At 35.5% G+C, this 16,788-nt stretch overlaps 1 protein-coding gene across 3 annotated transcripts; it reads left to right on the top strand.

The window, feature by feature from the left end:
• Positions 1–4,877: 4,877 nt before the first annotated feature.
• Positions 4,878–16,638, top strand: LOC108227349 (mediator of RNA polymerase II transcription subunit 14-like). 3 transcript variants are annotated; one of them, XM_064080349.1, is made up of 9 exons: positions 4,878–5,440; positions 6,760–7,845; positions 8,274–8,362; positions 9,710–9,884; positions 10,107–11,040; positions 11,107–12,098; positions 13,513–14,606; positions 15,355–16,141; positions 16,233–16,638. In XM_064080349.1, the coding sequence occupies exons 1-9, from the start codon at positions 5,231–5,233 to the stop codon at positions 16,272–16,274; spliced, it is 5,409 nt and encodes a 1,802-aa protein (XP_063936419.1). In that variant the 5' UTR covers positions 4,878–5,230; the 3' UTR covers positions 16,275–16,638. The 3 variants fall into 3 exon arrangements, with proteins under 3 accessions (XP_063936419.1, XP_063936420.1, XP_017257933.1); XM_064080350.1 differs by having other exon boundaries at positions 15,355–16,146; XM_017402444.2 differs by having other exon boundaries at positions 4,879–5,440; positions 10,107–11,025.
• Positions 16,639–16,788: the final 150 nt, after the last annotated feature.

Genomic DNA, 16,788 nt, shown 5'->3' with positions numbered 1-16,788 from the left:
TAGGGTTCTTCATTCGTTTGAAGGTTTTAAATTGAATTTGGGGGTTTCATGTGTGTTGATTCTGGGTAGAAACTAGACCTACCAACATGTTTGCCTTGCTTCATGGATCCGTTTTATGTAATTATATGTTATGAACAAGTTATATTCAAGCCCGTCGGATTTTATGAACACCGACAGTGTTCTTGAAGTTTCGGCCAAAAATCTGGCCTTAATATGCACCTGATGGACGAGTTAGAAGTTCGGGAGAAGAATCCCGACGATAATCCGGCGACGAGAGGGGCGGCCATGACAAATTGCCGTTTGGTCCCCCAACTGTCGCAAATCAAACCCTGAGTTTTGAAAACAATACACCTGGCACCTTGCCGTATAATTTCAGAATTCTTACATTTAGAACCTTTTCAAAAATTTATTTTTGAAAATTGATTTATTTTAATTCAAAAAAAATGCTTTAAATTGTTTATTAATTCAAAAATAAATCTGAATTAGTCAATTATTTAATTTTAATTAGTAACTAATTATTTTAATTGGTCAATTAATTTAAATATAATTGATTAATTAATTGGATTTAATTTAATTATTCTTTTTGATTTAAAACTTTCAAAAAATAGTTTCGAGCTTTGAATTATTTTTCTAAATTATGTTTAAGGCTCGATAATTGTTTATGAATGATTTCAAGTCTAGTTTTGAGCATCTGGAATTGATTATCTATTTGAAAAGTGATTCTTTTATCTGTTTTAATTCCGAAAAATGTTTAAAAATTCCAGAAAATTTCCGAAAAATCATTTTTAACCCGATACTTGATTTGACACTAATTGAGATGGGAAACTTGATGTATAATGAGTTGTCTGCTATCGGTGTGATGTATTATATGCTGATAGGGAGTGAGAAAACTGTTTTGATCATATCTTTTGATTCGTAAGTCGGAATCAAGTGAAACAGAAGAGAGATTAAAGCTTATAAAGTCTGTTTGAATATAATATAAAAATATGATCGAGTCTAGAATGTGAATAATTGTTGTTAAATGTGCGGAATGTGGACTTATGTGGCTTGTTTACTTATGAATTGATAATTATGTGAGATACGTGTTTATTCCTGATATTATACACATGATAAATGATTTCTATGACATAAGTGTCATGTCTTGATTGATATTGGATAAGAACATATGGATTATAGGAATTTGATTTAGGTTATTGGTTGTTGATTGAAATAGGTTAACAGGTGGATAGTCTAATAAATAGACGAGTTGATGTTAGATTTTCGATATGATTATTAATTGTAATATGTTTTGTGGAATATGACTTGACTATATGGTAGAGTCAAAGCGTGATTATTTTTAAGTGATATCTGATAGGTTTAAAGGGATATATAAGTGAGTATCGATATACGTGATATGTATATGCGATAGATTGTTTAGTGATTATAGTATTATTTTATTCTCGTAAAGGATTCGGACGAGACGAGTACGCTTGAAGACGTCAGAAAAGTCGAGATGGCGTTGCAAAGCGAATAAGGAACGAATCGAGGTATGAAGCCGTATTGTGAATAGAGTATAGTTAGAGATGGTATAGAGATTATGATATGCATAAATTGTGAAAGTTGAAATATGAGATTGAGCTGTGAGACTGGAGTCAGATTTAAGGCAAGTATCCTGCACCCTGCTTTTGGTTATGTTGCAAATATTCTGATCCATTATTTTATATGTGTTGTAAGTATCCTACCTCTCTTTCCATATTTGAAAGTGCAAGTATTCTGATCCATTCTTTCAAATCCTCAAAATTCAGATAAATTCAGTTTTACAAATTAATTCGAAGTTCATATTGTCATTGAAGCATGTGTTGCTCAGTGATAGTTAGAACTTAGAATGAGTTGGGATCTTCTTGATTATTGAACCCACCATTGTCATGCTGGTTCAGCAGGCTAAATACAGTAAACTTAGCAGACGATGAAGGATACTGAATAGTTAGGGATTTCCTGAACTATAATATATGAAAGGATGGACCATGATTATGAAATGATAATTATCAAAAGTTGATTTGGAATTATTCTATTATTGATGATGATTGTGATTATGTTCTGTTGATATACTTTGGCTTGTTGAATTGAATTGTAGAATTGGATTATTGTTTTTATAAAATTATGTGGACCAGATGAGTGGTCAGACCAGATTCGTGATCATATTAGGCCAATGAGTGCCTTGGATCCAGTGATAGAGCGTGGTGGGGCCTTCTCGGGGTTAGGCATGACTGATCAGCAGCCTAACCTTGGTTTTTAAATAAAAATGTGATAGTCCAATTCAATAATTCTTTTGGAAGGATTGAATTCCTCAGTTTTCCATTGCTACAAGGTATTGTGAATTCTATCATACAATATCCTGAACTTGTGAACCTATATTGAATCGTTTGATGAAGTATCTTGAACTCGTGAATTTTTGTTATACTATTTCAGTATTGTTATTGTTCATTATTACTTGCTGAGCATTGTTGCTCACTCGTGCAATTCTCTTTTAACCATTTCAGAAAGGCTTAAAGATGAGTAGCTAGACTGTGATGGTGAATAAGGCTCATGCTAGGCGAGGATTCAGAGTTGAGGATCCAATGGTCGAGGAGTATTCAGGGAGATTTTCAAGGTTGGTGCTAGCTAGGGTTGTGGTATTGAGATTCAGTTGTAAGTCATAGCTGGAATAGATTGATAGTGATTCTTCTTATCGAAGATTATGTGATGTTGTAAAATATTGTTTATTGGTAGTGATTGATTCTAATTTCAATACTGTAAGCTGGATGCGATCCTGTTTTTAGGGGGTTAAACTGTTCTTTTTTAAATCTTTTATTATGGCTTTCAAGTTTTAAATTCTTTGGATTTCTATTTTTTTTAAATTCTTTGGATTTTTAATATCTTTCGGAAAAAAAGGCATTCAAAAGTGTTTTAAAAAGGGTTTTTGTGTGGTGACGTCAGGATCTGGGCCCCCAGATTCCTGGACCGTCACATTGCATATCAGGATCATTGTTAGAAATGATTACATTGGTCATAAGGTTGCATATTATTTTATACTTCATCTCCGTCATCCACCCACCCACTACCACCACCGCCACCACAACAACCCACCCACCCACTTCTAATACACAACCCCAATCCCACCCAAATCATTCTCATGAAACAAACTCACAACCTTGTAATACAACTGTGCATATTTCGACAAATCCAAACTCTCCACTCCCTAACCCCCTCAGCTTCATCGACAACCGAATCAACCTAGTCGTCCCCAGCAAATACGACACGGTCGAATGGAAATTTGAAAGCTAGGTTGTGTTTTATTGAGCTCCGTGAAGATGGAGATGTGTTAAAGTGAGTAATATCGTGGTGTCGCCAGAGACGTCATTGTTGAATCTGTTTTGCGTTGTTTCAGTGATTTGTTTCGGCGGTGGTTATTTTTGTTTTATGGCATTAATTTTTTCGTTTTCTGTTGGTGATTTTTCGTGTGCCAGGGTGGTGATTTTCTAGTGGTCACCAGTGGTGTGGTCAGCGATGTTTGAAGGTAGTGGTGGTTGAAGGTGATGAGTAGTTGAATTTGAAGATGTTAAAATATTAACATATTAAATGGATGGTGAGTATGAATATAATGCATTTAAATGAGTGGATAAGATTAGATCCCATATCTCATGATAGTGTGGGTTCTCATTTGAATACGACCCTATATATGTATATTATTATTAAAATAAAAAAATATGTATAATATACAATATATTTTATCCCTTATTAATATTCAATAAAAATATATTTCATCATTTGGTGAAGAATATAATGTACTTTATAAATATAAATAAGAGAAATGCTTCAGATTCAACTAATATAATTTAAATAGTAGAAACACTTCCATATCTTATGTTTGATAAAAGTATAGGGTTAATTATTTAAAATGAAGAGCATGCAAATATATGGTACTGAAACGCGCATTGAAATATTTTTTATGAGCAAATATTTTGTTTTATTTTTTTTCCTCGAAAAGCTATTATATATGATAGTGTTAGAATATAAAATAACTACATATTATATATATATGATATTGCTACAAATGTAATAACAACATTTTCTTAAAGACACATACGTCATCTATGTTTCGAGATAGAAATATACCTTTACGACTATATACTATCAATTATCTAATTATTTGAATATTAAAAAAAAAGCATGTTCATCCAATATATTTATAACTACACTAATATATCGTATAAATACAAGTGAAATGAATTCATTTTCAACCGAAATGCATGTTAGATTATTAAAATGAAAAACACGTTATACCAAAATATCATATATTTCATCCTTCACCTTCAATAACCGCATATTTGATTATTAAAATAAAAATACGTTCAATCAACTCATGTAAATAAAAATAGAAAATCCGCTCACATGTACGACAGATATATTGTATAAACACAAATAAAAAACGCTTTATCTCCTAACCGGTAAAACGCATGTTTAACCGTTATAAAAATGAACACTTTCAACCTTCTCGTGTTAAAATTATTTTTAAATTTTGTATATATTTAGCATATCCGTCTAAATATATTATCCTTTTGTCTTTTTTTCCTTGAGAATGTCCTTCTAGGATATTGTCAAGAACATAAATTTAATACAAATTTATTTTATAATATCTACAAAAACACAATATAATTTTATAACCTTTATCGATGAATTAAAATCTAAATAAAATCTGTTAGATGATCTAGTTCCAAATAGATCAAATTTTCCGATCCAAACCAAATATATTCTTCATGCTTCAATACGCGAATTCATGTTTTGTCCAAACTCCAAAAGGTCAAACTAAGATATAAAGTCAACAAATCATAGTCCTACTTATATTATACAATCTATAGTCTATACATACAAACATAACTAAACTAAACAATACTATACTCTCTCTTGTCTCTTCAACCCTTGTCTAAATCTCCCAAATCTTGGAACCCACCAACAAGATCACCCTAAATCATCAATACAATTATTCCATAGTCAGAATCACCACTGAATAGTAATACCCAATTGAGAAATATTGTTATGATTGAGTATACGTGGTATTCTTGGATTGATTGAGTTTAGATAGGTGAAGGGAGGCTCAAGAATGAGTGAATGTCACAATCACCACTAGATATCAATACCCATCTGAGGAAAATTGATTTAATTTAGTGTAAGTAGTGTTCTTGGATTGATTGAGGTGAGTGGAGGTTCAAGAATGGCTGAAATTGGTCAGGAAACGGTGAAGTTGTCTACTGTCGTGTCTCGAACAGCGGAGGAAGCGTATGTTTCGTTGAGAGAATTGGTGGAGAAATGTAGGGAGCCCGAGTTGTCTGATTCTGACAAGAAAATCAGTATTTTGAAGTATGTTGTAAAGACTCAGCAGCGTATGCTTCGGCTTAATGTGCTTACGAAATGGTGCCAACAGGTGAAAATTTTATCAAGTTCGGGTTCTTAGCATTGTGTTTTTATTTGTCTGTTGTTTGGATTGGTTGTGGGAGTTCTTTGTATATTTGAATGTGTTTGTATGTGGAATGTGAAATTTAGAGATTTAGGTTATTGAAATGTTGCCTTTTGAGATAATTTGCAAATTAATGGGCGAAATTACTTAGTTCAATATGTAAGTTTTTAGGGTAATAGGTGAATTTGCAACCTAATTTATGAGTTTTTAGGTGAGGAGGTGAAATTATAAGTTATAACCTAATTTATAAGTTATTAGGGGTTGATAGTAAAAGTTTAATAGTTTGTATGTTATTAGGGGGAAAAGGTGAAGTTTTAACCTAATTTATAAGTTACTAGGGGAAAAAGGGAAAATCGAAAATGTCAACCGAATTTATAAGTTACTAGGCAAAATAGTCTAAATTCAACCTAATTTATTAATTATTAGTTATAAATAGGGTTATGTGGGAAAATTGATGAACATTGATAGTGGATTTTGGAGGAATCTAATTATGATAAGTCATAAGTTATTGCTGAGGCAGTATGATTTTTTATTATGAATTAAAACTGAGGTATAAAGATGAGAACCTTAAGATACCTATAAGAATTTGAAATGGCTATATTGTTTATCCATGTATTACTTTCTGCTGAAGAATTATTTGGTTTACATCCGTAAACCTAAAATATTTAAATTTATAGTTCAAAGGAAACTTCTTACAAGTTTTAGTGGTTCATGTACTCTATTATTGGTGACATATTAGTCAGTTTTCTTGAGAGTATAATGTACATTAATAATGACCTTTACTTTGCTGCAGATCGTATATTGATGTTACATTTATAACTTTCTATCAAGTGTTTTTTTTAGTGAATGTTACAACATATGTAACTTACAGTCATTTTTTTTGTAAGATAATTTCTATTATGTTATTTTAAGATAACTTTCTGGGTAGTGAAATAGAATAAGGTATGTGTGGTCAGAGACTCAGAGTAGATGTCCTTGTTTTAGTGTCCACTGATCTCTTTGGAAGATGTAATATGAGACAAATAAAACGGAAAAGAACACCTATATATTCTTTAAGCTTTAAGTTTTTAATTCTGAAAGTATATGAAAATTTAAATTTTGACAAAAATAATTAAAATAAATGAGAGATGAGGGAACCCCGAAAATCTAGCTAAGAGATTTTTATATCTTCACCTACATATCATTTACTCTAGGAAAATTAGGGTTTATTTCAAAAAGGCTTGCGTCCACTTTTTAAGAATTTTATACCAATGTTTTGTTATATAAATTTGCCATTTGACTTGCAGGTACCATTGATACAGTATAGTCAACAACTTGCATCAACTCTGTCAAGCCATGATACATGTTTCACCCAAACAGCCGATTCATTGTTTTTCATGCATGAAGGGCTACAACAAGCTCGAGCACCGATCTACGATGTTCCAGCTGCTACTGATATTCTTCTGGCTGGGGGTTACCAGCGTTTACCAAGCTGTGTGGAAGATGTAGGAATTCGGAGTACATTGACGGAGGATCAGCAGAAGCCGACTTTAAAAAAATTAGAAACCCTTGTTAGGTCAAAATTGCTGGAAGTTTCGCTTCCTAAGGAAATCTCTGAAGTTAAAGTTTCAGATGGCACTGCGTTGCTTCGTGTAGATGGAGAATTTAAGGTTCTTGTGACACTTGGTTACCGGGGTCACCTATCGCTGTGGAGAATATTACATCTGGAGCTGCTTGTTGGTGAAAGAAGTGGTCCGGTGAAGCTGGAAGAAGTTCGACGACATATTCTTGGGGATGATTTGGAGCGCAGAATGGCTGCAGCAGACAATCCATTTGTTACCTTATATTCTGTTCTTCATGAACTATGTATTGTTCTCACCATGGACACTGTCATAAGACAAGTACAAGCACTCCGGCAAGGCAGATGGAAGGATGCAATTCGGTTTGAGCTGATGTCTGATGGTAACTTGGGGCAAGGTGGCAATGCCGTTTCTTCGCAAGTGAGTCAAGATGGAGAAACTGAGACTGTACTACGGACTCCTGGATTGAAACTTCTTTACTGGTTAGATTATGATAAAAGCCCAGGTGCATCTGATGGGGGATCATGCCCGTTTATAAAAATTGAGCCAGGGCCTGATCTGCAGATAAAGTGTCTTCATAGTTCATTTGTTGTTGATCCGCTTATGGACAAGGAGGCAGAACTTTCCCTTGATCAGAGTTGCATTGATGTTGAGAAGTTACTGCTTGAAGCTATTTGCTGTAATAGGTATACTCGTCTGCTTGAAATATATAAAGAGCTCGGAAGGAATGGTCATATATGTCGAGCTGCAGATGATGTCCTCCTCTGTACCCAAGAGGATACAGAGGATGACACTGACGATAGCTACAAAAAGGTTGGTAAAAAAAACTAGACCTTGATAAATATGTAGTTGCACACTTGCACCCATATGTTACATCACTTTGTGGTGATTATCTATGTACTTCTTTACCTCTGTGAGTATACGTGTTTGCTGTACATGAACAGGGAGTCCATGACTGCTATGATTAAAAACTTTCTCATTGACATATTATATATTTTAAATTTCTTGTGTGTGTAATTCTGTATCTGTATTTAGGACATGACATACTTTAAGTATTAAATTGTGTATTTTTACATTTCTTAAATCCATGGTCTGATGTATTAGCAAAATTGTGGTTTCTTCTTCTCGAAATTGTTTGATTTATAATTAAAAACGGTTCTTGCGCTTTTGAGGCTGTTGCTTTGTATAATTTGACGATGTATAATGTTTTCTCCTCATGTGTTGCTTAATATTCTCTACAGAGGGATGACAATTCCAGTGCTAAAGGAAAGGAGGTTTTACGTGTGCGTGCCTATGGTTCCTCGTATTTTACTCTTGGAATAAACATAAGGTACGCCTTTTTACTGTGTACGAGTAATTATTTTTTTTTCTGACAGAAAGCTGGTTTCCTACTTTAAGCTAACTGTATAGTTTGTGATTGCTTGTATACTCAATAATAAACCATAGTAATCTGAAGTATCACATCATCAAGAAGCTATAGCTTCCCTCTTGGAGGTCACATGGGAATGTGAATGGAGGAAGTCACGAGATTCACTATCTTACATGAAACTAGAAATATCACATGCATGATTCTTTTAGCTCATCTTCTTCTTATAAGAGGAAGATGAGTATCTATTTGGGGTACTTTTCTCCTCATATATTATGATTAAGAAGAACTAATGTAAATGCCCATAATATATATAAATATATACACACCTGGAGAAGCATGGCTGTTCATCTGTTATTCTGTTTATTATCCTATATCTGGATGTTGTTTTCATCTATTTGTGTCTTTTGATGAGTGGTTCATTCTCTGCTTCTTACAGAGTTTAAGATTTAAAGTCTTGCATTTTCTAAAGTAGACTTCTACCTATCCAAATGTTGTTCTTAAACGATCTGAATGTTCTAGATGAAAGACATTTTATTAATCCACTATTATCCAAGCACTGAAGCTCAGGAATAAGTACTAGCCCATCCACCCTATGAGCAATCAAGAAAGGATTTTTCTAAAGCAAATAATAACAATAGTCTTTGATTGACTAGAGTAAATAAGTCAACTAAAATAGGAAACAGGTCTGAAGAAGAGATGTATTTTTATCAAGTGAATGGAAAATATGAACCTAAAGGTACTAGTCTACTTTCAATTTAATTATCTCAGCCAAATTAGTATCTAATGTCTACTACCAGTGATGTTTTTTCTAAAAAGTAAAAGATATTCGATAAGTCCTACTCAGACATGGGTTTTCAAGCCTTTTGCAGTGTTGAATTTATGTTTGCTGTATGTGTGAATGCAACTTGATCTATTGAATAATATTGGCAGTGACACCTTATAATTATGATGTTTTATAGCAGATAAAATCAAGCATGATTCTTGTTGCTACACTTGTGACTGGATATAAGAATTACTATGAAAGTATATTATATCTTCTATGGATTGACTTTTACATGATGATAGAAGAACTTGAAAGATGAACCTAATGGATTTGTACAAAGAAAACTCTGGCTAAACTCTCACTTTTTTTTTTGTATAGTCACTCGTGCATATTATTTACAGTACAAGGATTTGTAGATTGTATATTTCCCAGATTTTTCCTCTTCATCTATTTAGAGACTTGGCGTGTATAACTTTGGGTTTAGCAGATCTTATTATTTCCATCAGCTGATACCTTATCAATGTGAATTTTCTTTCGACTTTCAGGAATGGTCGTTTTCTTCTCCATTCATCCAAGAATATCCTCGAATCATCAACTCTGCTAGAATGTGAAGAAGCCTTAAATAATGGTAGTATGTCTGCAGCTGCTGTTTTTGTAAGCTTAAAAACCAAAAGTGTACTACATCTTTTTGCTCGTCTTGGCAGGTTTTTGGGGCTTCAGGTAATATATGTTGCTTTAATTTTATCTTAAGGACATATAAGTTAGGACTGTAAGCGTAAATTAACAGCTGCATTTCGGATATTATTTTTAAAGTATGAAGTGAGGTAAAGGGACATTTTTTTCATCAGAATTGGTTTGTAGTCTTCTGGTGTAAGCATGTTGCTTTATGCTCGATATGCAAAGCTGAAACTGTTTGATACCTTCCATTTTGTTATTTTCCAGGTGTATGAGCACGGATTTTCTGCTGCTAAGCTACCGAAGAACATTCTTAGTGGCTCTACTATGTTGGTTATGGGTTTTCCAGAATGCGGGAGTTCTTACTTTTTGCTGATGCAACTTGACGAGGACTTCAAACCAATTTTTAAATTACTAGAAACTCTGCAAGATCCATCAGGAAAACCGCAAACGTCTGTAGACTTAAATCATGTGACAAGGGTGAAAAACATCGACATTGACATGATGCATTTACTTGAAGACGAGCTAAATCTTAGTCTCCTCGATTCTTTGCCTCTTAATAACGACATGGGTGCTGATCAGAATCCTGAAATTGGTCTACTTTCTGAGTTAAGTAACAGAGCTTCTAACTTTAACTCTGTTCTTCCATCAAGTTTCTCTTCAGTTGTTGATGAAGTTTTTGAGCTTGAACGAGGTTCATCTGCTCTTCATTCTGTTCAAAGTCCAAGCTCAATGTTTACTAGTTCTCCAGCTTCTCATAGTGGTCCCCTTGCAAGAAATTTGTATGGGATGAGGGCTGGGACATCTCCGAAATGGGATGTAGGATCACAGATAAATAACTTCACGAAAGTTGCTAATATAAACACGAATTACAATACTTCACCCTATATGACGCGCTTGTCGCAGTCCAGTTCTTCCAGTTTACTATCTTCTGGTCCAGGGAAGAGCATGCCTGCAAAGAAGCTATCAGCTTCCAAGTCTGATCAAGATATACCTTCGCTTAGGTCCCCATATTCTGCTGAAGTAGGTCTGTACACCACAGCTGACGAAGATCATCTTGTATCTCGACTATCTCAACAACCTGATCTCCAAGTTTCTACAAGTGCAAAAGTTATTGCTTCTACTAACTCGCTACCAATTGGGACTGCAGCTGGATCTTTGTATGTGTCAAGGTCCAAATCAATGGGTACGATCCCAATGAGTAAGATTCTTGATCCGTAAAGTAGTTTGTATGAATATACTATTAATTTTGCTTTCATATTTTCAGCTGAAGGACCTGATTCGGCGATTATCTTAAGGCAGGAGAAGGGATCAGGAAAGCGAAAATTGTCAGATATGCTGAATTTAATGCCATCTCTCTGCTTACTAGAGGTCAAGGAAAGATCTTTTAAGAGAAAAAAGCTTACAGAGTCTTCTCTTATTCAACATTCTTCATCCCAGATGGTCACGAAAGCTATTAGTAAAACTGATGGATACAGTTATGCTAGACTTATAGATGAGGCAAATAAAGGGAATGCAGCCTCCAATATTTATGTTTCAGCACTTCTCCACGTGGTTAGTCATTGCTCTCTTTGTATCAAGCATGCCCGACTTACTAGTCAGATGGAAGCACTTGACATTCCATATGTTGAAGAAGTCGGTTTGAGAAATGTATCCTCAAACTTGTGGTTTCGACTCCCATCTTCCAGAGGAGATACATGGAAAAACATATGCTTGCGGCTTGGCCGACCAGGAAGCATGTATTGGGATGTCAAGATTAGTGATAAGCACTTTAGGGACTTGTGGGATCTTCAAAAGGGAAGCAATGATACTTCATGGGGCTCTGGTATTCGTATTGCAAATGCATCTGACGTAGACTCCCATATTCGTTATGACGTGGAAGGTGTTATTTTGAGTTACAACTCTGTTGAGGCTGATAGCATCAAAAAGTTGGTAGCAGATATTCAAAGACTCTCTAATGCCAGGATGTTTGCTCTTGGAATGCAAAAACTGCTAGGTGTAAGTTCAGAAGAAAGGTTTGAAGACAGTAGTACATTTTATGATGGTAAAGTATCAGCTGGAGTAAAAGGTGTTGGTGAAGGGAATGACAAGTCTTCAGAACAAATGAAGAGGGCCTTTAGAATTGAAGCGGTTGGATTGATGAGTCTGTGGTTTAGTTTTGGCTCGGGGGTTCTTGCTCGCTTTGTTGTGGAATGGGAATCTGGTAAAGAGGGATGTACAATGCATGTTTCACCTGATCAGCTCTGGCCGCATACCAAGGTAAGGATATTTGCATCATGTTAATTACTTGTTGGTTGTCAATGGTGATTGAAAGTGCATATAAAAATTGCTACACAGTATACACCTTCTTTATCACCCAAGTCTATGTAGCAGCCTTTACTAAGCTGCAAAAAGTATGCAGTCATAAAGCTTGCTGATAAAAGAGGTTGATCCTCTTTTAAAGAAGGGGGTGTCAAGTAATCCTGTTTCTCCTAAGGGTCCGTTTGGCTTATCCTAATGAAAGTTACTTTTCACTTAATTTATTTCTTGTACGTTACTACTCGTTTGGATAATTTTACTAGTAATGTATAATTTATAATATATAGAAAATAACAACATCAGTTTAAATATTTTACTTATAATGTGTAATTTGTAATATATAGAAAATAACAGAAAAACAGGACAGTACTTGAACCTGCCTTTAAAGGGGATGGTACTTATGTGAAATGAAATTGAAAATTAAGTAACTGCAATAAGTACAATATTTGCATATCTTAGAATTCAACTTATAAGTCAGTTATAAGTCATTTTTACTTACTACACAAGCAGTAAGATAATGAACTTTCTAAAATGTTTTATGACTTCATTTTATCAAAGATATATGTTGGAATTCGTTTATGACGTTTTGAGTGACGAAGCAATCTTTATTATAACAGGTTGTAATAAAGCAGGCGTAAATATATCCGACACACATATACACAAGTACTATTACTTGCCATTAAGTTATATAACAACTATATAATTTATAATTGCTGAGACTTGAGAGCCTTGTGAAAAATTGTGGATCTGCTATTGATGATTACTAAAAGCTTGCCAAAGGATCATAATTTAATTTAATTAAAGCTAGTATGTCTCTTGGTCTGTAGTCTATCCATGCAGATTTATGTTGCCCAACAGGAAGTAAATAAGAAACTTTATGTTTTAGGAGTCGGCCAGGCACTATAAATAACTTACATTGCCAACCTTTGCTTTACTTAATAACCAATTAGAAAACTGCCAAGAAAGCATTGTATTTGTTGACACGAATTCTAGGAAATTGGGGTAATCCTCAAAGAAACATTATAAAGTATGAACATTATAATTCCTGGTTGTCTGGTTTCAATCCTTGCCTTTTTACTATAATACTAATATTAGGTTATTTTTGCAGTTATGAATCATGAATGAAACTCAAGACAATTTTTAATGTCCATTAATAATTCTAAATTCGGACCATCTATTAGTAGTAGATCCAACAGTCCACAAGCTTGTGGCGAAATTCTGATATAAGATCCCCTTTATCCTTGGGATATCATTAATAAAATATTGTATCTAGTTAAAGTCTTTGTTCTTTGTAATGCTTTTAATTGGTTCATTTTTTGCAATTACCTTGCTGTGAAATCTGAATGTGCTGATTTTTTGTAATTATTTTCTTCAGTTTTTAGAAGATTTTATAAATGGAGCTGAAGTTGCATCGCTTTTGGATTGCATTCGCTTGACTGCGGGACCCCTACATGCTCTTGCGGCTGCGACACGACCTGCAAGAGCTGCTCCGGTATCTGGGCTTCCTGGTATTACTGCACTGAATCCTACCGTCGCAAAACAGAGTGGGTATATTCCATCTCAGGGACCAACCAATTCGGGTACAAATACTGGCCAGCTCTCATCTGGTCTTGGGGGGATTACCGGTGCTTCTACTAATACAGGCACTCCTAGTACTCACAACCCTCAGACTGCTGCAATGTTGGCCGCTGTTGCTGCTGCTGGGCGTAGTGGTCCTGGCATTGTTCCTAGTTCACTTTTGCCCATCGATGTCTCTGTTGTCCTTCGTGGCCCCTACTGGATTCGCATCATATATCGCAAAAATTTTGCTGTTGATATGCGGTGTTTTGCTGGAGATCAAGTTTGGTTACAACCAGCAACACCACCCAAAGGTGGCCCAACAGCCGGAGGATCTTTACCATGTCCGCAGTTTCGCCCCTTCATCATGGAGCATGTTGCTCAAGAACTTAATGGCTTTGACCCTCATTTGACAGGTGTACAGCAAGCAGTTGGCCTGGGAAATTCCAATGCTGCAAGTCTAGGTACAGGTCCAGGATCAGTTGCACAATTGTCTGCTAACAGTGGAAACCGCCTTGGCATTCCCAGCTCTGCTGGAATATCCCGTTTAGGTAACCAAATTAATGGTCTTGGTCGTGCCGGAAATTCTCTTCCGGCATCTTCACCTTCGGCTCTTAGTTCTGGGTTGCCTCTGCGCCGATCACCAGGAGCAAGTGTTCCAGCTCATGTTAGAGGTGAACTAAATACTGCAATAATTGGACTTGGTGATGATGGAGGTTATGGTGGCGGGTGGGTTCCGCTTGTTGCTCTTAAGAAAGTTCTTAGAGGAATTCTGAAATACTTGGGAGTATTGTGGCTTTTTGCTCAGTTACCGGATCTATTGAAAGAGATCTTGGGCTCTATTCTTAAGGACAACGAAGGTGCACTATTAAATCTTGACCAGGAGCAGCCAGCCTTACGTTTTTTTGTGGGGTGAGAAATCTATATTATTTTAGCAACAATTTTCTGACTGACTTTACTTTGGTTCTTAGTTATTTTTAACCAATTCTTGCTCATTTATCTGTTTTAATGTTTTTTTATGAATCCTTGCATAAGCATAAAACCTTATAAGTAGAGATTTTGACATATTTTTAGTTTGACTTGTTTACTTTGCACAATTGTTTGTTTGATGACTATGATCCAGTGTCAAACTTTAGATTAGGTCATTTGTTTTCTTTAGCTTCATTTGGTTGCTTGCATGAGGTGCATGTTTGTGAGATTTGAACAGGTTAAGTGCCATATTTGCATTTAAAGTGCTGAAATGATTTCACTCGGCTTGTGTGACAATTGACACAACATCACTTGAAAGTAGGAAGGATGGTTGAAGGGTGAATCAAAATTTGTGGACTTCTAAAGTGTCCTCTTGTGTCTAAAGAACTGGGTTTACATGTAACTCTGCCAACAGCTAGTCGGAAATGCTAAACATGTCCACACACTCCCATGTCTCTGGAACAGAAACCTTTTCCTCTAGCCCTGAACATCACACCCACAGGCATACTATAGATAAGGGAAGAAACAGTAAAAGGGGATGCAGTGACTTATTTTCGTAACATGATAATCATGCATATCTTCTAGCCAACACCATTTGGTTCAACTTATATAGCATACATAAAAAAATGACTCATTTTATTTATTATTTAGTTTGTATCATCACTTATATGATCCATGTTCCTGGTCGTAGGGGGTATGTATTTGCCGTAAGTGTGCACAGAGTTCAACTTCTTCTCCAAGTTCTTAGTGTGAAGAGATTTCATCACTCACAACAACAGCAGCAAAATCCAGCGGTCGCTCAAGAAGAGCTTACCCAGGCTGAAATAGGTGAAATATGCGACTATTTCAGCCGTCGTGTTGCATCAGAGCCTTATGATGCTTCTCGTGTTGCATCTTTTATCACTCTTCTTACATTACCAATTTCAGTTTTGAGAGAGTTTTTGAAGCTTATAGCATGGAAGAAGGGATTGGCTCAGGCACAGAGTGGAGACGCAGCCCCTTCCCAAAAGTCTCGCATTGAATTATGTCTGGAGAATCATTCGGGAATAAATATTCATGGGAACCCGGAACATGTATCTTCGTCAAAAAGTAATATACATTATGATCGTCCTCATAATTCTGTTGACTTTGGGCTGACTGTTGTTCTTGATGCTGCACACATGCCTCATATAAATGCTGCTGGTGGAGCTGCTTGGTTGCCGTACTGTGTTTCTGTGAGGCTACGATATTCATTTGGTGAAAAACCAAACGTGTCGTTTATAGGAATGGAGGGAAGCCACGGTGGACGAGCTTGCTGGCAACGGCTTGATGACTGGGATAAATGTAAACAGCGGGTGATTCGAACAGTAGAAATGAATGGCAATTCAACGGGGGAACTTAACCAGGGAAGGTTAAAAATAATCGCAGATAGTGTACAAAGGACACTACATGTGTCCCTACAAGGGTTGAAAGATGCCAGTGCAGTTCCCGGGAGCACGGTAATGTAATGTGATAGATAAGTCTGTAGAGTATAGACTGCACATCAAATTCTTTGTTTGCATCTTATTCAATGTCTCTCCTTTGTTGTAGAGGCAAGCTGCAGTAATGATGAACGACGGGTTTCAAATCTGAAACTACTGATCTTGATTTAGGTAGGTTGCTGTTTTCCTCTGTACAGGTAACCGTTTTGATTATGTATAAAAATGCTTATAGCCCCCACATGAAACTCAAAACAAAGCAACAACTTTGGTGCATCCTCCCCCGTGTTTGCAAGCAGCTAAAGGGTGCCAATGGAGCATCTGCTAAGGGCTAAATTGTCGTGGACGTTGATATATTTCTATTTGTTCCTGGGGGGCAAAGGAATTATTTCCGGATTCTGTCTTGTAATGTTTGCAAGTGCAGATTTAGGGGGTGGTATTGTATCGTGACTTTTAATGACAAATTTTGGAAGGATGACTTTAATGAATTTTATAGACTTTTAATGATTCTTGTTGAATTCTTAAGATTTCAAAAAACAATTTACGACTCCTAAGACAATGACTTTTAAAAACTTTAACATAATCTTTATTACAAATTTATGACTTTCAAATACTTTAATAGACTTTTATTATAATCATAAATAATCTCTCTGAAACCCTATGACTTT

The sequence above is a fragment of the Daucus carota genome, chromosome 6 (genome assembly GCF_001625215.2).
Source record: "Daucus carota subsp. sativus chromosome 6, DH1 v3.0, whole genome shotgun sequence".
Classification (NCBI taxonomy): domain Eukaryota; kingdom Viridiplantae; phylum Streptophyta; class Magnoliopsida; order Apiales; family Apiaceae; genus Daucus; species Daucus carota.
This window is presented reverse-complemented; position numbering and strand designations above follow the sequence as displayed.